At 39.5% G+C, this 24,515-nt stretch overlaps 3 protein-coding genes and 2 long non-coding RNA genes across 5 annotated transcripts; 4 read left to right on the top strand and 1 right to left on the bottom strand.

The window, feature by feature from the left end:
- Positions 1-297: 297 nt before the first annotated feature.
- LOC136284021 (uncharacterized) lies at positions 298-2,873 on the bottom strand. Its single transcript, XR_010719032.1, has 3 exons — positions 2,713-2,873; positions 870-1,049; positions 298-485 (listed from the first exon to the last, which is right to left on the bottom strand). It is a non-coding gene; the product is annotated as an uncharacterized lncRNA (long non-coding RNA).
- Positions 2,874-5,939: 3,066 nt separating this feature from the next.
- LOC131795154 (uncharacterized) lies at positions 5,940-7,335 on the top strand. Its single transcript, XR_009341021.2, has 3 exons — positions 5,940-6,075; positions 6,460-6,682; positions 7,160-7,335. It is a non-coding gene; the product is annotated as an uncharacterized lncRNA (long non-coding RNA).
- Positions 7,336-9,864: 2,529 nt separating this feature from the next.
- LOC131773197 (uncharacterized) lies at positions 9,865-11,272 on the top strand. Its single transcript, XM_059089185.2, has 2 exons — positions 9,865-10,455; positions 11,061-11,272. The coding sequence occupies exons 1-2, from the start codon at positions 10,065-10,067 to the stop codon at positions 11,270-11,272; spliced, it is 603 nt and encodes a 200-aa protein (XP_058945168.2). The 5' UTR covers positions 9,865-10,064.
- Positions 11,273-13,539: 2,267 nt separating this feature from the next.
- On the top strand, positions 13,540-14,919 carry LOC131799273 (uncharacterized protein F54H12.2-like). Its single transcript, XM_059116984.2, has one exon. The coding sequence runs from the start codon at positions 13,540-13,542 to the stop codon at positions 14,917-14,919; it is 1,380 nt and encodes a 459-aa protein (XP_058972967.2).
- A 731-nt stretch (positions 14,920-15,650) lies between these two features.
- LOC131799272 (uncharacterized) lies at positions 15,651-16,124 on the top strand. Its single transcript, XM_059116983.2, has one exon. It carries the CDS (start codon positions 15,651-15,653, stop codon positions 16,122-16,124), a length of 474 nt encoding a protein of 157 aa, XP_058972966.2.
- Positions 16,125-24,515: the final 8,391 nt, after the last annotated feature.

Here is a 24,515-nt window from a genome sequence, read left to right on the forward strand (position 1 = left end):
ATTTGTCAAGTGAATGGTTCTCCCACATCAACCTCAGTCTTTCTCTCACTTAAGAAAGTATGTCGAATAGTGATGCAAGAACCATCAAATAGCAGTGCTGATAATGCATTAGCGTGAACCGCGCTTGAAAACCTTCCCTGACCTCCTCTATTTCGTCAGACATTCAAAATTTTGTTCAATGACTTCTCCTGTGAAGTTATTTTGAACCTACAATTTGATTTCCGTAACGAAGTCAAGAAATATAAGATCACGAAACAGTTTTTGCAGTATAATATTGATCAAAAATTTATATTAAACAAATGAAAAACTTAGTATTTTATTGACATTCAAATCAAGGCCCCTTTGATTTACGTTCCTACGGTTCATTTACTATAAATATTAACTTCGTAAAATTACTCCATTGTGAACATTATTGCTTGGATAGTTTTATGTAGCTGAAGTTCCCATTATTCTTTAAAACTGGGCCCTTGATAGACCTTGTCGTTCTGTTAAAAAACAAAAGAAAAATAATAGAAAAGATTGATAAGGAAAATAACAAAGAGCGAGTAACCTTCTAGATATTTATTTCGCGAAGGAACTGTTAAACATTCGTTGAGAATCACAGGCACTGACAAATGATCCGATACATCTGTTTTGCATTGTTAATGCCCAAGAACTCCATAGAATGAATAAAATCCAACGCTTTTTTTGTATTTGATGTTGTTTTTGTTCTTAAATCCGCACAAAAGATAATCAAAGACAATTCTCTTAGATTATAAGAGTTCTTATAAGTAATCATCTCGACCAGTGACTGCGCGGAAGTAGCACCGGATACTATTTTTAAGTAGTTATATCTGCTTTCTGGTTAAAAACTGATTGAAATGCCTAACCTTCGCTTCTAACCACGGTGACGACGTGAACTTCTTCGGCGGCGGCGACTTTTCCTAACGCCTCGAGGACGTGGAACTCTGGGGTCTTCTGCATTGTCATAAGTATTTGGGTTAACACTTTCGTCAACCTCTAATATTTTTTCAATAAAGTCATAGCCAAAAGCATTCCAATCCAAGTCACTAGAAATGAGTAGAACATTTTAATATTTTCAGTTTTTTCTAATTTCCATTAAAAACATCATTTCCGATAACAATTCGCGAGGCTTTCATGCTATTTTTTCGGCCCCTTCCGCTTAAGGTAATTCCTCACTTTTGCACTGCGTATCCTGTACTGCCCATAAAAATTACGCAATCAGTGGAACGAGCGCACTCGCATTCCTCGAATACGATATTGTATTATACTGTATGGACCAGGTAAAGAGGTACGATGGTCTTTAGCTCTTAAAAAAGCACGGTTATGCATAATTTTGGTATACAATTTAACCCCCGTAATTTGGAGGAGTCAAGGAGGCTCCATAGGGTTTTTTGATCGCGGTAGATCTGGTTGCGAAGATAGAGCGAGCTTTAGGAGTGTCAACACGCAAAACAAACATGGCAGCTCAAAACGATGGCATGGTTATTATTTGAAAAGGTGTGCTCATACAGTTTAACACAATACAGTTTTTATGTGATGGAATCTAGAGTTTCCAGCCACTCGTAATATTCATGGGCCTTCTACGCCTAAAAAAAGATGACAACCACAAAGAAAACACCGTGGGAAAGATTGCCAAATGGCGACAGATTAGAAAGTCTACGCATGCTCAGATACCGATTTTGGCGAGGTTCTATTCCATTATGTAATGTTAAGGACAAAGAAAATAAGGATCTTTCGAGCAGGATTTATCGCCTTTGCAAATAGCAAGAAAACTGCCTTTGCAACCCCTCTTTTTTTGGCTTTTAAATACTCGGCAGGACAATTTTCACAAATTGTGAAAATTTTGGGAGATTTCATCAAAGCAAATTGAAGAAAATTAAAGGCAAAGCCAAACTATCGCTGGCGAGGGCTTCCCTTCGTGATGCCTTAGATTAATAACGAAAGTCATTTTGATAATATTTACGAGAGCAAAAGATAGTCTGAACCTTGCTTATTGCCATTTGATGGCTTTTAGTGACCTTGAAAAGCGAAAACAAGAATTTTCTAGAAAAACATTACGCTAGCGCGCGCTTAAACATTAAGAAAAAACCCCATGGAGCCTTTTTAAAAAAAAAAAATTCGAAGGGGAAAAAAAAAAAAAAAAGGAAAGCGTTCACGAACAAGTTGAGTCGATGTCGTTCAAATTTGCGTGATTTTTACATAAATTATATATCAAAATGTTCCATACGCTCGAGACTTTCTGCTTATCAAGTTTTTTTTAAGTGTTGCTTTCAAAACCCTTGCTTCCAGCTGCAGCAAAATGTACCGTGAACCGATGAAATGATTGCGTGATCAGTGCCAGTACAGGCACAAATGGGATAAGTTTGACCCATTCTATCTTCTAAACAAGCCCAGTGACTTATCTTTTTAATCGTATATTGGTAAGGAACATCTGAGGAAAGTTAAAAAAAATGGTTCGATAACTGAAAGCAAGTGAATTTTAGGGATCTTATGACGTGATGCATATTCGGGCAGAAAGCATTAAAATTATATTTAGGTAAACACAATCGGCAGTAGCAGTATGTCTCTCCCAGGAAAAAGGCGCCTGGAGAATGCATCATTTTATTTTGCTGTTATTTAGCCATTAAATTTTAATTTAGCTTTACGTCTGTTTACACCAAAAAACAAAAGCATGGAATTTCTAAATTAATTCTCATTTGAAATCATTACCTCAGAGGATATTCCCACGCGAATTCACTCACAGCTTCCTTCACTGCCTCTTTGTTTTCTTCATCTTCATAATCAACAAAATATTCTGCCAAGCTGATAGTTAAAACAGATCCGAACGCAACTATAAGAAGAAATCTGTTCATGGCGAAGTCTGCCTCGAAGCTGGCTCTCAACTACAGCTTCAAGTTGCATTACATACTTTTTCAACAGGTACTAGAAGCGCATGGTCTCCATATCATACGGGCATGATCATGTTCACGTAAATAGCTTAAGAGGCCTCTCTAAGTCGGTAAGTGCTCATCTTCACCAATATTCTAGATCGGAATGTAAGTAAAATCTTCTTTTACCGTTGCCGCTTTTCATCACTAAAATTTTTAAGAAAGTATATTCTATCAAAAACTGAAACACAACACAAATCCTAACAAGCCTTAGAAAATTTCACTGTAGTTATTTGGGTTAAGTGATTATCTCAAAGACGCCTTGAACTAAGAAGCATTATTACGGCAAGAGAAACCTTCTTTGCTCTCTCGCCAAGTTTTCTTTTTTATCATAATTCAAGACGATCAGTCAAAACACTTAGTTATCTTGATCGTATTGGGGGAGTTTCTTTCCTTGAGTATACATACCATATCGCAAATAGGAAGGGGAAGTAAACAGACCCAGGGGCCGTTCCTCGAAGTTACCAGGACTTTAGAGAAACGGGGTTCCGTTCCCTAATTGGCTCCATTTTGCATCGCATTTCTTCATAAGATTGTAATCAAATCATACTTCGCTAGGTCGCAGGATTACTGAAGGGATCATATAGTCAATACTGGCAATTGTGAAGCGACGCCCGACTCAATATGGCGGCACGCATAAATTTCCATTTTTAAAATAGGCGGTATTTGGTTTGAATTGTCTGCTTATAGTAATCGCTTTAAAACCTTCGTACGAACAAATCTTAAACTTAAAAGATCATTTGCAATAGTTTGATGAACAATTTTTCATACACTAGTGAATATTTTCTTTGAAAGCGACTCGTTTCGACCTATTCTGGTAATAAGTCAACACTGGGAAGCTCCAAAGTGTCCGTATTCGTTTTGCTTGCAATATAATTTATAAACAAGAAAAAAAAATGGCAAGAGAACCGGTTGTGGGGGAGGAATTCAATTAATATGTTCCTCCATGCGGCGGGATATGAATAAAACTGAACACCTACCTTGAAAATATTTTTTATTGTAATCGGTATATTCTAACAAAAACACTAGTAAGACCTAGAAGTGTTTTGATCTGGAGACTAAATGTTGAAGGCTCCAAAATGTTTATAAAATTAAGCATTTCTTAATATAGGCGATTACGTATCAACACTAGTTTATCGTTAGAGTCAAATAAAGAGATTTCGTAAGTTTATACTTGGACTTCGTGATAAGACTTAAGTAAATTGATTTCAATCCTAGTTAAAAACATTTTGAAAAGGAGACATTCCTCTTTTCCTCCCTCCCAATTTAAACACAAGAGAGAGGATCGCATTTGTCGTTTATTGCTTACGTTTTAAAATAAGATTTATCATACAATCGAACTCATCGGCTTGAAAAAAAAAACACTTCTCCTTATGCTCAATATACTCTCCTTATACTCAATATGCGGTGAGGAAATCTTTGTTTGTGTGAATAATTTTGTAGTATATGTAACATTTGATGGGCAATGAAAGTGTGCATTGATGGTTATGTCGCACAGTCAACGGCCTGAACGTAGTAGATGAAGTTTATCGTGTTGTTTGGTCTATCGTGAAATACTTTATGAAAAGGACTGTTGTCGATCGTAAAAACTAACGTTTTGCGAGTTGGCGGCCGAAGCCATAATTAGTGTCAGTAGTATCTTTTTATCATTTTACCCGTGAGAACATAAAGTAATCAAAGGGATCGGGGACAACGTAGATTTTGATCTCGACAAAAAGCTTAATTAATAGGGCCAAGGTCAATGCATTTGGGAAGAATTTGTTTCCGGCTTATTAAGGGTATTAAGGACACGTTTAAGTGGATGGACCAATGTTATAGAAGTCCGGAGCATTTGCGCCGATTCTGAAATGAGTAACTTATTCATCAGGATTTCGGTCCTCGTCTGTTCCTGATTAGCATCAAAATTTGAATTTAAAGTCTTGAAGTCAGAGATACCCGAAGGGATAAATGTGCCAAAGCATTAAGCAAATACTGCCGTGATATTGTTAGCTACTCTTAAAAATTGCGCTCATCTCTATCGACTCCTTCATTTGATTGTTCCATGATAAAGTTTATCGCCTGGACGCGGTTATTTTAAGTTCATCGTGGTGGCCGAAATATTCCCGAGCATTGCAAGTATATCTGGACCTGTACAAAAAATCCAGTATTTCTATTAAGTAAATGAATATAAATTGCCAAAAAAAAAAATATATATATATATAAACACTTTTATAGTAATAAACAGGCCAGAAATTTTGACACATTTGTTTAGTCACCTTCTATTTAATACTTTCTGGAAGTGGATTGTCATAATTACACTGCCTATATCAGGAAAATATACAACTTCAACCCTTCCATCGTTCTCGTGTCATAAAAGTTAAGAAATTTCGAACACTTTCACTTTACTTTACTAAGATAAATGAATGTGAAGGTATTATATTTCCGCATCATAATCAAGAGTACTAATTACAATAAGTGTTTTGAACGCCTGTTGGAACAAAGACGATGCAACAACTGAAAATATAACAGAGTAATCTCTGTGCAATTAAGTGGTTGCGTAAATCTATCAGTAAAATGACCTGATACGACCTTACATAAACAACGGGTTCTAATAGGAGAAACAAAAAACACTCCAGATACATACGTCAATGACTAAATATAGTTTTTATCGTGGGGCCTTTGCAATGGCTAGAACATTGAATAAATATTGGATTAGAATATTTATTTAGAAGTGTTATTCTTCTCTTTATCTTTTCCCAATAAACTGACCGGTTACAAGAGGTGAGTGAATTGTATAAATAATGATCCTAGTGCAGCTGTGGAAATGTTTTGGTTTTATTCGTCCTCGCAGCCGGTTTTATCAGGTTACAAATAGTATCATGCTGGGTTACATACCAAACTGAAGTATTGGTTAACAAGACTGATTGAGCACTTTATCTGTTAATAAATAAGGCTCAGAACACGATCACGCAATATGGAAATCACTCACTTGTATTTGCTATCAAAAGAATATAAAATGCACTGTACACCCGGGCACGGAGGTCTTCGCCATGAACAGGTTTCTCCTTATCGCCGTTTCTGGATCGGTTCTTGCTATCTCCTTGGCATTGAGTATGACTGATTATGGAGTAGAAGAGAACACAGCAGTCTGGAAAGAAACGTTAAGGTATTAAGTTTAAAAGAGGAGTTCATTGTAGATATCGTATACTTTACTTCGTACAAATTGTAGAGCCCTTTTTGCCCAAATGAAGTTTGATTTTACTAGTATGACAAAAAGTACCCTAACGAACCTACCTATTTACTGTGGGGCACTCAATACTTGTCTCCAATCAATAAGGTTATTTTTGTTACTGGACTATATGAAATAATACACAATGATGGCGTTTAGAAGTGGGCTTCTGTCTGTACCAGATGCCTTGACCATGGAGTGAGCTTTAAAATAACCAGGCTTTATATGATCCGCTGGTTTTTATTATGATAGAAAATAAAATACGTTCAGCAGCTGAAGATGTTGATTTAGAGAAGCTTACAATGTTCATCTCAATTAAAGTGACTTTGATCAGAATACTGAAGATGGTTACTTCGATAAAAACCGACCAGAAGGTTACACTGATCATGAAGATGAGGAGAGATTATCAGACCCTGAATGGCGCAAAAATAGGCGACGTTCGTACAGAAGGCGGGTAAAGCAGACCAAGGCGAGGCGCACGAGATTCCGTCCTTGTGGGCTGCGACGCCGGCGGAGATGTGGATAACGTTTTTCATAAGTGGAGGTAAAGTATGAAGGAAAGTCCTCAGCTGCTTCTAAACGACTTTTCTTCTAGATAGTAGTCAGTTGAGAGCGCCCGTCTCTTACAGCTTTGATCTTGGTGAGATTACCTTACCCGGTTACACATATATTTTGTCTTAATTTGTCCCAGTTTCCACACATGCTCCAAATGGACTATATTCGTTACGCTAATCTAATTGCAAAGCAACTGAGCTATTAATTTGTTGAGATGATTTTTTTGCTACGGTTACAGAAACAATATTTAATGTTTCCATTAAATAAAGCGTACCTCGGGAAATCCTCACCTTTGCGATTAAAGATATCTATTATACATACACTCTACGCTCAGTACCCTACATTATGCTGTTGATTATCAAATTTGTCTTTTATCACTATTAGTTTATAATTGTTATTATTGTTATCATTGTTATTATTATTATTATTATTATTATTATTATTGTTATTATTATTATTTCAACAGATTTATCAGCACAGTCCAAACTCGATGACCAATAGACACCTTCAATCAAGAAAATACATCTCTGCAGAATACATTGCTGTCATAAAGTAAAACTTTTAGAGATCAGCTTATATAGATATGTCATAGAATAAAAATTACAGTGATGTCTCTTACTCAAATGTGAATTTGCCTTAAAAATATAAGCCATAAACAAGAAATTTGCCTCGCTCCCTTGTGTGCTCAGTGGTGGTAAGCTTTATTCTTCTTTTCCAAACGTTTTGACTCCTTCTAATAAAAAGAAAATCAGTGTTTACAATCAGTCACTAAAAAAAAAAAATAGTAATGATAAATTCACGCACTCAACGCTTTTGACATTGCTGCTTCTTGCAGAACGCAGGATGCTCTTGATTTCTCACGTTCGAGAAAAAAAAAAAGGGTTAGCAATAGTTTTTTTGAATACGCTAATACTCGAGGCACATATAACCACATATAACGCGTGTTTTACTTCATTTTGCGTATTGTACCTTTTACCACCAAGTAAAACAAATCTCGTTTTACATCAGCGAATATATATAGAATAAAATGTATTCTCTCATTGTGAACATCGATAATAGACAATACAAGACTTCCCACATTCCTCAATTGTTCTTGATAAAAGCTCCTGGTAAGAATCAAGCTCATAGAAATCTGAACATAGAACTCACAAGAACGATGGAAAGTATCTCGAAGCGCTACCTTCTGAATTTGTAACGTTTCCAAACGCGGGATGCGATAAAAAGAAAGAAAGGAAATTGGAATAGTCTTGATGAGCAAATTTGGCGTTAAACGTTCTTCGAAATGAAAGGCTCTCCGTGGTTTGGTTATGCTTGGAAAGTTTTTAAGGGAGTGTTGCATGACACCCCAAAGAACTTCTAAGACCACAAAAACCCAACAATTGAACCCCAAGAAAATTCGTTAAAACTGAAGTGTCAGAAATTTTGTTTTTGCTTAGGGTTTTTTTTTTTTCGTTTTTTCTCTGGAAAAGAGCTGCAAAACGATCCGATTGAAGATTGCATATATCAGTTACGCAAACAACACAATCTTAACGAGGGCAATACACCTCGTAGATAAACTGCTAAACAACCAAATTTAGAAGCACTCTAGATAATAAGGGAAAAAGGAAATTGCCACTTCAAAGCCGGTGCTCTATTTAACACCCAGTGTCGAAAAGCAAATTGTCCCCATGGCACTAGTGTTTTAAAAATGTAATTTAAACATTCATGAACGCTAAGATGAAAAAAAATATATATTAACGCTTACATATATTCGCAATTTGACAAAGAGTTGCTAAAAGTTTTTTGACTGACGGACTGAACGTTGAGGGCTACAAAGGGACGAGAACGATTCTAAATAACACATATAAGGCATTATAATGTAACGTAAATAGAATTAGTTTACAATTTTATATCAGTCTTGTTATAATATCATCCATTTTGAAAAGACACGTATACACGCATTGACATTTTTTTTTATCTGGTGACTATCACCATAACATTTTATTATACAGCTCACCTGAAGTATTTAGAGTAATCATAACGCACGAGTCGAGTTTGAATATCCTACAATATTGTACGGGTTATTTCTACCACGGATAAAAAAAATGCGTTCACTTGTTAATTTTCCGAAATGGTGAGTGACTGAGAAATTCAACATTAAACTAACGTTTTCCGATATCTGAAAACGTGCGGCAAATTCACAGCTAAACCTCAGTAAAACTCAGGAAAAACACGAAGTTCATCGCAAGTTATCCAGCACCAGGAAAATACCAATGAATAACCTGTTCTCCTGAACGTTTTTCTACAGTTTTCCCGTGCGCGCGAACGCGGCATTTTCCAAGCGTTTTCCTGCAGAATAACTAACGGTGAATGCCATAAAAACATGATGTTTCTCGATTGTTTTCCTGCTCCACGAAAACGCTACTGTACAGCTTGTTTTCCTGAACATTTTTGCATTTTAAGTTGTCCCGGGCGCGCAATCGCTGCATTTTCCGAGCGTTTTTCTCGTGGTAAATATTTTTCTCTACTTTTCCCGAGTACGCGAGCGATGCTGCTCTAACAGAATTACTAATGACCGTGATTAAGCGATGAAGATGTGTTGTTCGTCTCTTGTTTTCCTGCTCTATGAGTAGTATAGGGCGTCTCCATAGGGAGCAAAGGGATGCCGCCATCAATTAACATAAATAACAAAGGATTCAAGATGGCCTCTAAGTCCCATAGGGAGGATTCAAGATGGCGTCTAAGTCCCTTAGGGAGGATTCAAGATGGCGGCGGAGACGTCATCGAAGATGACATCATTCAAGATGGCAGTGTAATATATTCATAATATGAGGGTGTAGGTGGGGTAAAAATTGGTTCATGGCCTCCCTTAGGGAAATGTAACGTGTACTTGTATGTTCATGTTACACATACGACATCATGATGAGATATATATGTATGTCAAGACCTCACTTCCCATCCATGTGGGAGATGTTACAACACTTTACGCATGCGCAGTGTGAGATGTCTGTCAGAGACTTTACGCATGCGCAGTGTAAGATTTTGTCTGAAAAAGATGGCTGTTCGGGGCTGCCTGAAGCTGCCCAAGGCTGCCCTAGCCTCTAAGGGATTACATGAAGGCTGCCCAAGGCTGCCCTAACCTCGAGGGGATTAAATGAAGGCTGTCCGAGGCTGCCTTAATCTCTAGAGAACTAAAAAAAAAAATGTACAGGTTGTAGCCAATGAGAAGATTTTGCTAAATCATGCAGGATCAAAGTTCTACAGTTTGTAACCAATGAGTAGGTAGAATTCAAAAACAAGAGATCTAAGATGTATAAAAGTAGAGCAGATTTTCAAGGAACTCACTATTCTTTCTCGTAGAGTGGTGAGCAAGCAAGCAAGCAAGGAACAAGATGTCGTCAAATACCAAGAAGAATCATCCTTATGTCAAAAAAGAAAACAAGAAGAAAACAGAAGCCAAGAATAAGTTGAAGGGTACTATTTTCATTGATGCGCTGCCTATGTATGATCCTGATTTCCGAGGTAAAGATAACGTTCCTGATACACCGATGCATGACAATTTTGGAGGAGGACCACCCAAGTTTGATGTGAATGAGCCACGAATAGCTGTGGATTATATGAAACCAGAACACCGTATTCCTCCCAAATCAAAGCCTGCCAAGTCAAAGCCGCCATTGAAAGAGTTGAACAAACTGGTAGAAACTATCAAGACAGAATCGACGACAGAGAAGACCGAGGTAGAAGTGCTAGAAGAAGGCGAGATTCCACAGGATTCTGGTACAGGTACGTATCAGTATTCCTCCTTGGATGAGTTACTGGACAGTGTGGAAGTCAGTTATCCATGTCCGATCCACCAGAGCATGATGGACGTATTGAAATCTAAAAGAGAAGATTGTGACGATGTATTCCTACGTTGCTCGTCCGCCCGTTGCCCAGTATTTTGTAATCTCAGTGATTACAACCGTTATTACTATGAATGTCAAAGACAGGGTCACCCCTGGTTCACCCTGGACAGAATCGACAAGATGGTGTGCGAATGTGGAATGACTCCTACATTGTCTTTGACTCATTCAGAAACAAATTATGGCAAAATGTATTTGCGATGTAGTCGACATAACTGTGATCTTTTTACCTGGTGGCGATTTAAACCCAACAAGAGGTCAGTGCAAATTCTTACGGATGGATGTGAATGATTCATTTCAGGACTAGATGTCAAGATGACATTTGCTGATTTATTAGAAGCCCTTTTTCCTTTACTTTAAAGAAAGTAATGAGAGTCAAATGCATTAATTTTTTAGGCATAGTGTACATTCAAACTTTTCTTTCACCAGATGTAAAAATACACATGTTTTTTAATTGTAATTCCAAGTTTTGTTAATTTTTTGTAGATGGGATAAGTACAGACCATCTTGAAATCGCACGGTTGATGGGTAGAAACACAAAGCTAGATACATTGTCTACGGACGATCATGTTGAAATCGCTTGGTTGATCGGTATGCCTAAGTTTAGGAAATTAGCTAGACGCTTAGGATTGTCGGATAAAGACTTAGAATGTATTGCTTGTGATGTACAGTTTTTAGAAGATAATATGGATAAATAAATAAAAGTTGTATCACCGAAAACACTGTGTCATTTGTCTGTGTCAATCATGAGGCGTGTAAGACGGTCACTGATTAAAAGAAGAAAACGCAATCAACGTGGGGGTGCTTCTGTGAGTAGGGTTAAGAAAATTCTTCGTAGAGGTCCCTCTCTTACCGATAAATTAGCTTACGCAGCAAGTATGTTGTTATCGGGTCCTGCACCAGGTTTTGGAACACTTGGTAAACTTCTGGGAAAACAGGCTTTAAAAGGCATTATGGATAATGTCAAGCATTATAAAAAGGGTCGGCGATGAAAAAAAATCACGAGTTCATCATGCTTACCTCGTGGAGTCAATGGCTATGCTACTTGCATTATCGAGTGGTGTCGTGGCTTTGTGATCGCATCCCACATATCGTCTTCGAAGAGGATGAGCCGCATAAAATCCCTTACCAATGGGTTCCCGAAGACATGGAAGTTGAGGTGTTTAAGTTTGTCGTGAAACCACACCTACATCCACTACACGACCGTATCTTTCATTTGATGACGTTTATGAGATACTATGATGGGAAGTATACATATAAGACGTGGAATCATTTGTATACGCAGTACCTTCATAAGTATTGGGTCACCTACCATTCTTTCAAACTTTGGTGTCATTTATCATGGTTAAGAACATTAAGAAAGATGTCAAGGACGACTTGTATGACGAACCCGGTGTCGTCGGTAGTTTGGGTGGTGTGGCACCGTATGCCAAAGCTCAAAAGATCTCTATTGCTCAAGGTAAAAAAGAATTAGAGAAAAAATTGGCGTACACGCTTCACAAACCCAGACGTCGACGAGGAGAATTTTTACCTGTGGTGGTGTTCGACATTGATCAACAATGGGTAGCAGATTTGATCGAAGTACAGACCCTATCCAAACAGAACAAGGGATACCGATACGTATTGGTCGTGATCGATGCCTTTTCCAAATACGCGTGGGCCCGGCCGATTAAAAAGAAAACAGGAAAAGATGTGACGGATGCGTTTGCAAAAATACTCAAGGAAGCCAAAGGAAGGAAACCTCAGACGTTACAGACAGATGCAGGCAAAGAATTTTACAATCAGACCTTTCAATCATTGATGAAAACACAGGAGATTCATCACTTTTCTACTCATGGAGATGCCAAAGCCAGTATCGTCGAACGATTTAATAGAACCCTTAAATCGAAATTGTATCGCTATTTCACAGCTGCCAACACACTCAAATATGTAGACATATTGCCCAAACTTGTCAATCAATACAATCGCACCTATCACAGGAGTATTAAAACCACACCAGCTAAAGTCACCACATTCAATGCCAAAGAAGTGTGGAACAATTTGTATGGGAAATATCAGACTAAGAAAGAAAAAAAGCCTGCATTTAAAGTAGGCGATAAAGTCCGATTGAATAAAAAATTTAGACCGTTTAAGAAAGGGTATCTACCAGGATGGACGGAAGAAGTGTTTCAAGTTCGTAAAGTCGTACCCGGAATGGTAACGACCTATAAAGTGCAAGAATTGGATGACACGCCCTTACAAGGCACATTTTATGTGTGGGATTTGCAAAAAGTACATGTAGATGAAGCGACTTATTTTCGAGTGGAAAAAGTATTAAAGAGACAAAAGGATAAATTGTTTGTCAAGTGGAAAGGGTACCCTAGCAAATATAACAGTTGGATTAATAAAAAAGATTTAAAGTGAATTGTGTGTTTGTGGTGATCGCATCATGAGAGGAGGAAGTTTGAGACGCTTTAAAGTGTATGTGCCAAATGAACAAGGAGGTGGTGGTCTCATGCGCTGGCAGACCCCCTCACCTTATGCCCCACCACCTTTTATCGGATCCTGGGGTGATCCTCAAATAGGTGCCGGAGTCAAAGACATGGCTAAAGATTTTTTGAAAGGTGTAACAGGAGGCCTTAAAAGCAGTGTCAAAAAGCGTTCGTTATCAGAAGTGCCGCGAGGTATAAAGAGAGGGGCTTCCCAAGCGCTCAAGAACGAATTGAAGAGAAAAGTTGCCAAGAGGTTGAACGATATTTTTGGAGAATAAAACATGGTCCGCATCAGCACCGTACGTCAAAGTAATCCTATCATTGGTGTAGGCACAACATCACCGACAGATCCTGTATCTTCCATCTTAAAAAGGTATAAAGGGAGAAGAAGAAAACAACAGCAACGAGGAGGATTTCTCACAAGTCGTATAAAGAAAATAGGAACACGACAACGTGTGCATAAACGCAGAAGACGTTGAAACAGACACATCACCATGTCTATCAAAGGGGCAGAGCAGAATTCAAGTCTAGATCTCTTTAGAATACCACCTACCGATCTTTCTACGGTAAAGTACCGATATGTCAAAATACCACCTCAGACATCTAGTATTACTCCTATCCAAGTGTACGTGGAACGACAATCAGATCTCATCGATCTTTCGAGAAGTTTTGTACAACTGGATTTGGGTTTCAAAACCACAGAAAATGCCAGTCTCACAGCACGCGCAAACAATGTGGGTGTGATGACTTCACCAGCCAACAATATTGCACACACCCTCTTCAAGCAAATCAATTTCAGAGCCAATGGTACCTTACTCACCGAACAAGTAGACATGTACCATCTTAAAGCTTTCATACAGACGATCCTTAATTATGACAGGAATGATGGAGAGACAATACTCGAACCAGCTGGATGGCGGAACGAAATTGATTCTCCTGTAACCTACACCGCTGCAAATGTCAAGATGGATGATGACGCGTATACAGCTCTTTCCATAAATCATCAAGAAAGCATCAAGAGACAGAGAGCAGATGCAACAGATTACTATGCAGGAGGAAAGAGGAGAATCTTGAGAATGAAACCGTTTATAGACGCGTTTCACCAAGGAAAATGGATCGTCCCCAAAACTCTTTTGGAATTGGAATTTTATCTGAATCCAGCAGCTTTATTCATGAATGGAGAAGCCAATCCACCCAGTGAGGAAGTCCGAGTCAACCCAGAGGATATTAAACTTACCTTCTTTCTATGTCTGGTGTCCCTAAACCCAGCCGTCTACATGAGCATGATGAGTATGATGACCAAAACCCCAACCAAGTATCCCATGATCCGTACCGAGATGAGACAGTTTCCCCTAGACAATGGGGCCACTTCTAAAGAAATCAACAATCCATTCAATGGAAAGGTGCCCCAAAGAGTCATCATTGGTATTCTGAAAACTACTGCATTCAATGGTCAATACAACGAAGACCCCTTGGCCTTTGGAAAATTTGGGGTGGAATACATCAAACAAATTGTGAATGGAGAAGAATACCCATACGAGACTTTGGAACTCAACACGGCTAATGGTCAAAAAGACTTGGTGGGTTATCACCGATTTCTGGATGCTACTGGCTGTCTGTACAGAAATGCAGGAAACATGGTGCGATTCAAAGACTGGGGTCATGGAAAAAATTGCACGCTGTTTGCGTTTTCCAATGTGGCCAATGGAAGACACGATGACCCGGTTCTTCTACCTAAAAATGAAGGCTTCATCAACATTCACATTAAATGTGCAGGGCAAGCAAGTCAGAAAACGGTGATCGTTTATGCTGAATATGAAGGCATTATGGAAATTGATGGCATTAAAGGAGCTACCACGATGGAAGTGCATTAGTGATGGAGTTTGTGTGGCTTACTACGAATCAACTCAACGCTTTAGCGGATAGCGATCCAGAACTCCGCAAGTACTTTGTGAGTGCTTTAGCCTGTGACGAACTACCCGAGTCGCCTGAACGTGTGAAACCGAGAGCTTACATTGTCAATACCCACCCTGCAGACAAACCTGGGGAACACTGGATAGCTGTGTGGACCGAACACGATAGCTGTGAAATTTTAGATAGTTATGGTTTAGATTTAACCACCTATGAATTTCTGACACCATTCATTGTATGGTTAAACCGATGGCCTTACGTGCGTAAAAATACTCGAGCATTACAATCTGTAAAAACCGCAAGTTGTGGAAACTATGCCATCATTTATTTAATGTGTAAAGCAAGACGCAAGAGTATGGATGAGTTTTTTTCCATGTTTTCTAAAAAGGATTATGTAGGCAACGATGATCAAATAGGCGACATGTTAGAAGACATCATTCAATCGTTAATAAAATAAAAGGAATGAAATAAAATCGTGTCATTTTTGTATAACTCGCTTTTAGCAATCATGTTCAAGTGTGTGGAATCAGGATTTTCGTTCAAATCCCCTTCCAATATTTTGATTGTGGGCCCTACAAGTTGTGGAAAAACCACCTTTCTCCATCACCTACTTTTGGAAAATTTAGACCTCTTTGACGAAAGACCGCCCCGCGTGCATTACTGTTATGGATCCTGGCAAAATAAGTTTGACGACATGCAACGCCATGGCATAGAATTTTTTAAAGGAGTGCCTACCCACGACGATTTAACAACATGGTTTGGAGATAAACGAGGGGGTATTCTTGTCTTGGATGATCTCATGTCGGAGGGAGGAGATGACAGAGAAATACTTAATCTTTTCACACAATATTCTCACCACATGAATGTCACCGTGTGTTATCTCTGCCAAGACATGTTCCCTCAAGGAAAATATGCCAAGACCATCTCTAGGAATGCGCAATACATTATTGCCTTTAAAAATCCTAGAGATAAAGTGGCGTTGCGCACCTTACTGCTACAGATATACCCGACCAAGTGGCTACCTGTCATGGATATATATAACGCATGTACGGACAGACCCTATGGTTATTTGTTATTTGACGTACACCCTGCAAGTAGAGATTCTACGAGACTTTTAAGTCACTTGTTACGACACGAAGGGTGTGTACGCTGTTACAGAGAGAAATAAATAAGAAAGATGCCTGGTTATAAGCGCAGTATGCCCACAACCCGAAGGAGAAGAAGAGTGAAAAGAAGACTAACCAAAAGAGGACAAAAAGGAGGTATCCTACCATTAGCGGCACTCATTCCAGCCCTCATTGCTGGAGGTAAAGCATTGGGTTTAAGTGCCCTTGGAGGAGCTGCATCGTTTGGGGCTAAAAAAGGCCTAGAAGCTCTTACAAAGAAAAAGCGATGATTAATAGTTTCAAGAGAAATGTGGATTTTTTAAAATCTATTTTACAAGAGAAAAATAGAAATCGTCGTATGGAAAAATTACTTCACGCTAGTAAAGATCAAATCAATGCCGTCAGTGAATTCACGTTGAACATGTTGAAGAAAAAGATACCTTTATCACCGCCCACCGTTGCCAAACTCAAGAAATATAGAGTGATGTTGAGAGAGTTGGGTAAACGGAGGAACTCTTTAAGAAAGCGGCGTCAATTACTTGTGAATCAAACAGGCGGTAGCTTTTGGAGTGGTATGAACGACGCGTTCTGTCAGTGTTTCAAGAGATCATGACTGTCGCCGTGCAAGAGGGTATAAACGAAGTGGACACGGGTATAAAGTTTGATTTGCAATTCAACTACGACGACGACGACAGTGACTATAAGGATTCAACCGAGTGTAGACTCACAATAACTCAACTGTTTCGGTGGTTGCGTATGCGTGTGGTGGAACCCTTGTGGCGATTATGGAGACGTTCTTAATGGTGAAACCCGATGAGTTTCGAGCTTTGGTAGATTATTACAAGGGAAAAATTACTGAAAGTACTCTTCTGGACAAAGCCGCACGCGTGGCCGCCGAAGCAAAACTGTTATTAGAAGATACATCTACTCCTGCTGCTTTGAAAGAACCTGTGGTAAAAGAATTGTTAATGCAAGAACGCAAGCTTACTGACAAATTGAGACAGATTCCTATCGCCGGTGGTGTAGAACCTCCACCTCGAGACGATGATGGTAATCTCATGGAGGGGTTGCAAGAGGGATTGTTAAAAGAACTCATTAAATCCATAAATATGAGGGGACAAGCCGCCGTACCTCAGATGACACTCAAGAGGGAACCTGTCACACCTGTGGGGATCAAGAACGAACACGTCACCCCTGCGAAACCGGGAACGTCCAAGATTCCTTTTCTCACAGCTCCATCCCAACAGATACAAAAAACGAAACGAAAACTTCCTGTTCCCACACCGCAAAAGCATCGCACGGAGTTGGAACGACTCAAAGAATTTGGTAACTGGGAACCTTGGGAAAAGAGAGGTTACGACCCGTATCAAGTGTTTGAAGATGACGAAACGCCAAAGTCGAAGAAAGGCAAAGGGAGGGGCAAGAACCGTCCAAGCTAAGGCTAAAAGGAAACGACAGAGAGGAGGAAAATTTGATATTCAGAAATGGATTTCAAAGTTAGGTGTCGAGTTTCATTGGCCCGGATACCAGTATATGGGTCCAGGTACAAAATTAGCCAAGCGATTAAAACGTGGTGATCCAGGAATTAATCGTCTTGATAGATTAGCCAAACAGCACGATATTGATTACAGTAAAGCTAAATCACTCGCTGAAAAACATATTGCAGATCGTAAGATGGTAACCGGAATCGATAAGTTTCCAGGCAAGAAGAGTTTAACCGAGCAAATTGTGAAGCGAATCATGCAAGCTAAACTTAAAACAAAATTGTAACGCCTCTACAATGATGAAATAAAACTTGTGAAAATGCAACACAGTGTGTGTCTCCGGTTCATTCGTAGTTGTGTCGTTATCGAGAGCACATCATGTCAGGTAATACTTTTTACTTGACGTTACCCAGTAACGATGGGAGTCTGAAATATTTTCCAGACAACAAAAACAATTCTTGGAAAAATCGATTAGACAAACGCATCGATTTAGAAGGAGAGTGGGAAGTGGGATTGAGTAGTATTTCGCTTCCACACGATTCTAAGGTGTCCAGTTACCTCAAAGGATTAAAAGACGATGATGTCTTGCTAACCACAGGACGAATTAAAGTAGCCACTGGGGATATACAACATAAAGTGACTTACAATGTCACGTATGGAGACATCAAACAACATCGTATCGAGACAGTTCACGATTTACTCAAATCCTTGTTTGATGAAGAACGTTTAAAATGTATTATGAATATGGGCTCGGCGTTGGGGAGTCATTTTTCTTCAGGACACAGCGCACAATTTGAAGTGATTGCGGACGAGGATAAAGAAACGATTACTGTAACAGCAGACAAGGTAAAATCGACTGATATAACTCATCAAGAAGTTCGTGACGGTCTCTATTTTGAGTTACCTCGAGACATGTGTGAGTTGTTTGGTTGGACGAAAAAAACAACAGTGCGTTATCGTCCTATTGTTAGTGGTCCTATTGAAGAGAATCGTAATGTATCACGACCGGCGCATAATCTCACAGTGACCAAACGTGGTACGGTGTGGAGTTATGATAGGAGGCTTACTACATCCAGTTTGGCGTATTACAGATATGAGATCCCATGGAAAGACCGATTTGCGGAGAAATATCATAGATTTCTTCTTAGCGATCTGAACTGGACCTTTATCAATACTAAGAGAAGTACCTACTTAAATTTACCTTACCCACGAACCTTGTATATGTATTCCTCGCTTTGTGCTCCAGTACGCATGGGAGATCAGACGACTGATCTTATACGTCAAATACACTACCAACCAATCTTGGAAGGAAATTATTATTACGAACCCAAGCAGATTCATTACATCAAGTTACGTAAGAATCACATCGATGTGGTGGAAACACAGATAAGTGAGTCGGAAAATAATAATTTGGCTCAGTTTACAGACGGCGCTTCTATCGTCACACTTAATTTTAGACGCGTACGTTAACACATGGATGCCGCCGCCCAGGAAAAGGACAGAGGAGGAAAATGTCCATTCCATCCACTTACTTGCAAATGTCCTTCACGTCACGAGTGGCAAGACAATATTGAAAAGGAACTACAAGAAATGATTCGCAGGGTAGATCAAAGAACAGCCTTTCTTAGAAAATGGATGGATAATATCACAGAGGGAATGAAACGCTTGTAAGGATGACAAAGACACGTGATTTAAATTGTAACAATTTAAACTGTTTTATTTAAAAATAATAAAAAGGGAAAAAACGCTAAAGTGTCTTGGCTTGAATGTCTCTCATATAAGTGTTTCAATGTTTAAAATGTCTTGTGCATCGAATCCTGTAAACTGGGCGTATCCGTAGGGATACGATGTAAATGTTCCTACATGACGTACCCGCTTGTCGAATACCAAACCATATTTTTGACTTGTGTTTCTGTCTTAATCTTCTTGGCATTGTAAAATAATAAAAAGGGAAAAAAACGCTAACGTATCTTGGCTTGAATGTCTCTCATATAAGTGTTTCAATGTTTAAAATGTCTTGTGCATCGAATCCTGTAAACTGGGCATATCCGTAGGGATACGATTTAAATGTTCCTACATGAAGTACCCGCTTGTCGAATACCAAACCATATTTTTTGACTTGTGTTTCTGTCTTAATCTTCTTGGCATTGTAAAATAATAAAAAGGGAAAAAAACGCTAACGTATCTTGGCTTGAATGTCTCTCATATAAGTGTTTCAATGTTTAAAATGTCTTGTGCATCGAATCCTGTAAACTGGGCATATCCGTAGGGATACGATTTAAATGTTCCTACATGAAGTACCCGCTTGTCGAATACCAAACCATATTTTTTGACTTGTGTTTCTGTCTTAATCTTCTTGGCAATTGGATCACACCTAAAATGTCTCGGGTTCACAATGTCAGTGTCTCTTCTTTCGTCCTGCGGGTCTAAAATTTCATCCAAAATATTTTGCCGCATGACCTGATAATTAAGCTGTTTGGCACCACGCACGTTAAGGGAAAAGCCACGAACTTTACACACGATTTTCCCATGTTTCGTCGCATACCCATAGTTCTTGGCACCCCCTGACACAAATTCCACGATGTAATCCCCTTCATCCAATTCATTGGTCATATCGCCAAGGTAATCACCTAAGGGAATTTCTGTTTGACCTGGCTTCCACGTGTAAATGACCGAGTCTGTATCATAATACAAGACTCGATCGCCCAACGCCTCCAAAGATTCATAAAGCTTAAGACGGGCCTGACAGGTGGTAAATGCTGCTATGAATATGTTGGTCTTGGACCCCTTTACTGCATCCTCTTCTATCTTCTTATACGCCAATTCAATCACATCAGCACTCAAAATGCGTACGTCTGATATTTCAATCGTTGTGTCATTTAAATGATCAATCAGCTCGTGTGGTTCTGTGATTTGCTTCGTTTTCATCTTGTTCGTTTGTTCGCCAAACTTTCCCCAAAAGGAGTTCAGCATCAGTTTGGCAGTGGCCTTTCTTCCTGGATTTTTCTTGATGTGCTGGGGGTCTAAGTCTATCCCTTCTCTTGCCTTGTAATTTTTAACATAATCTTCTTTTTGCGCGTCCGTTTGTGCCCAGCTGGGGTAACCACTACTTTCTTGTTTTATCTTCAACCAGGTGTCTACGTACGGGGCAAACAGACCTTGCTTTCTTTGGTCTGGTGGGAAATGCCATGCTTCGTGTATGCGAAGAACCTGATACCCTTTTTCGACAGCTTTCATGATTTCGGGTGTACACCAAGTACCGGTGAGCATGCGATCCTCCACACCATGACTACAATAATAATTTCTTCCCAACATCGGTTTGGCACTTTCATCTTCCACACATTTTCGACATAATGGAAACGTCAGTTTTTTTCCATGTCGAAGAGGCAATACGGGATTGTATAAATTATAAGGCGGTAAAATGTCCACTGTCAATATACCGTAGTAGGAGGCTGGATCTTGGTCGTCTGGTTCCAAAAAGATTTCGGGGTGACCTATGGGGTAGGTGCCGTATTTGTTTACATAGGGATATTCTGAGGTGACGTCGACGTATCTGATTTGCTCGCCTTCATCTGTGTTGGCCTTGTAATAAAGCGACGCCGCCCCAGTTCGACCTCCAAAGAACGCATCTCTCGGATTGAGCTGTGGTACAAGATTGATTTCCTTGAGAAAATCTTGAATTTCCTTTGAGGCCTTTTTCTGCTCCTTCCATTGACATTCCCAGATTTGAACCACTTTATACCCCATCTGTCGGAGTGTCTGACATTTGTCTTCCGTCTGCTGACACAAGGCTTCCATCGTGTAGCTGCCTGATGAAAACGCCATTTTCTTGCGGTCTTTATGACAACGTCTGCACCCGTGAAACAAACAGCCATGAAATTCATACACAGTGTTTGTGTGGCTATCAAAACCATCGACATGGTATGCCTCGGGCCCTGCGGGTATCAACTTCTCCCCACCATTACGAACATGTTGGATACGTGGGCTGTCTGATTCAAGCTGATGTTCCTGCCACATCAACCATTCTAACGCAACTTCTGATTGATTGACTTGTGCCCCACGCCATCCTCTTACAGGTTCAACGGCCACAGTGTCCTTGGAAAGATGTTTTTTACGCCAATATCTGTTACATGCTGACGCAATCGTGGCACATTTTTCCATCGGATCAAACCCAGACGTGGACTGGAATTCATTCACAAATTTAAGACAGCCGGCTTTAAGAAGGGCGACATCTGATTGGCAGTAGGCTATGAGTTCTTGCTTGAGATCAAATGGGTCTTGCTTTTTCACTTGTTCTTCGTACCAGACTTGAAATTCTTTTTTTTTCGAATTGGACATACTTTCTGGGTCGTAATAGGAGGCTGCTGGCAGGGCTCCCACATAATCTTGATGGTCAGGTGTGTGGAACAGGTGAGGAAAGAAACCTTTCTTGAGTTCCGTGAGACCAAAGGTACTGGTAAAGGCTGAGAGTGACATCGGGAGGAAGCTGAACGAATCTTTGAATGTGATTTGACCCACTTTGAAGGATAACCATTTAGTGCCTATGGCGATGATGTCCTCGATCTTTCTTTCTTCCTTTACCAACTGATGCTGTAGAAACATAGAATCGTACCCCTTTAAATTATGGAAAATGCATATCACCTCGCGTGGGTCGCCATATTCGTCCTCGGTGAGCTGGGTGAGAACGTTCAGAAAGTCGGCCGTGCAATTCTCCCCGTAGTAGGTTTCGAAGGTATCATCTTCAGAGGTGAGGGCGCAGACCAATACGGGGATGTGTGTGTTATCTTCCGCTATCATAGATTCAAAATCAGCATAGACGAAGATGGGAGGTTCTTCATACACCGAGGCCAAGGGATTTTTTTTTCTATGGCGTTTCAGGGTTGCTTTGGTTTTTTTCTTTCTTTGATCTTCTTTGGTTGCCACAGGTTGAATAAAGCATTTGTGTTCTGTAAGTTTTACATATTCATGGCATACGGAGCATTTGTCAAAGTAGCATTGGTGAGGTTCTTTTGACGCTGAGGTTTGAAACTCCTTACGACACATAGGGCATTGAACAAGGCTGTCGCAGATCTTTTTCTCTTTATGCATGTCATAACACGTCTGACTGTAAAACTTTCGGCAACAAGAAGAACAGGGTACTTCACGCAAGGCATAATCAGGTTTTGCGCCACATTCTACTTGTTTGCATGCATGACATCTTCGACCCTCACATGGATGATGTCTGAAGTCATTATGATCAAATCCCTTGTTGCACTGATCGCAAAAATAGGATCGTTCTAGAAAACCAGCGTAAGATGTGCAAGTGTCATAGTGACCAGTCTCAGAGTCATCGTGTTTCTGGAGCAAGAGGCGGATAATATGCGGTGCTTCTGGGCCTACAAATACCATCATGTAGGGGTAGGAAGTTGCCATGACTTTCAATTGATAGTCTGGTGCTAGGAAGTCTTGAAATTTTTTCAATTCTTGGTGCCCGCATGCCCCCAAAGGTACGCCCGCATCTTCATGGAGTTGATGGGCCATTCGTGATCGAACAGTGTCACATTTTTTTGCATTCTCGTAAACGATTTTCTGTCGATTCCCCTCATCTTTATGGATCCATGCTTTTGCGACACAAATGGCTCTTGCACAACACAATTCGTCTGAATTTGTAATTTGAATCACGGAATGTTTCTTTTTCAAAGCTTCTGCCATGGATCGCTTTCCCAATAGAGCTTTTTGTCTACCACTTTTACCACCTTTAGGCATTCGAATAAAGGTAAGGTCGGCGGTAAACTTAGAAGAGGATTTAAACGATTCTCCTGAATTCAATTTATTAGCCATAGTAGTCATGTAATTTTCAAAGCGTTCTGAATTCTTCATGATTTCTTCTACTTTGAATGTGGCTGATTGTTGGGCGTGGGCGAATTGATTCGATTGTAATGTGAAATGGAACGCGTCATGAGATGAACATTTCTTTTGCTGAATTTGTTTCCGTATCGATCTAAAAAAAATAACCCAAAATAAATTTCGATAAGAGTTTATCCCCTGAAACTTTTTTTCAACACACTTTTTAAACTCTTACCTCGCTAACGCATTTGTAATTTCTTTTCCGATATTATCGTCTTGGGATGGAGTTCGTGTCTGCTTGAGGGTGGCCTCGTATCTTTGTTTATCCGCTGTCTTTTTCCAATTTTTTGGGAATCCAGCATTTTGAAATTCAAAGTTAAAGAGAGCACCACCTGATTGTTCCACACCCAAGTCTATATTGAGTGCATCCAATTGTTGTTGGTCCAATTGATCATACAATTCATTGAGTTGATCGTCAGATATTTCTCCACCATACTGTTGTTTTTCAAGTTCATCATAATGTTGATTTAATTGGTCATCCGAGATACTATCCTCTTCCTCCACATCATCATTCTTTCTTTTTGCCATCATCAACTAACAAGACATGACACAAATATAAGTTTCACTCGCATTTTATTTACATAAGTTTGTACTTTTACACGGTTAAAAATCATCAGGGTTTTTCATATAATCCTTCACTAACTCCGTTGCGGCTTTTAATTGTTCTTTTTTAACCAGCTTTAGGAGCTTGAAAAAAACTTGAGTTCTATGAATCTTCTGTTTTGTTAGCTCTTCTAGAATTTTCTCATAATCGAGCATGTCGTCTCGGCACTCGGGACATATATAGGCGGTAGGGTCCTAAAAACGTAAAACATTTGTAACGTATGTCCTGCCGCGACAGTCTTATTTTGCCACTATCATACTGACCTCCAACGTTTGTTTTCTTGTTGCGCCATCTTCACTCAGTCTTTAGGATTTTAATCTTCAGTCTTCAGATTCTTCTCACTTAACTTCTGCAACTTTTAAGATAAGAGTGCGCGACTTATATACTAAATTTTGTGTCATTTGATTGGTCTGTTTTCCCGCATGGTGATTGGTGAATTCTAAAACGACGCTATCTGTGATTGGTGCCTTTCGATCCGT

This window comes from Pocillopora verrucosa, chromosome 10, assembly GCF_036669915.1.
Source record: "Pocillopora verrucosa isolate sample1 chromosome 10, ASM3666991v2, whole genome shotgun sequence".
In the NCBI taxonomy this organism is placed as follows: Eukaryota; Metazoa; Cnidaria; class Anthozoa; order Scleractinia; family Pocilloporidae; genus Pocillopora; species Pocillopora verrucosa.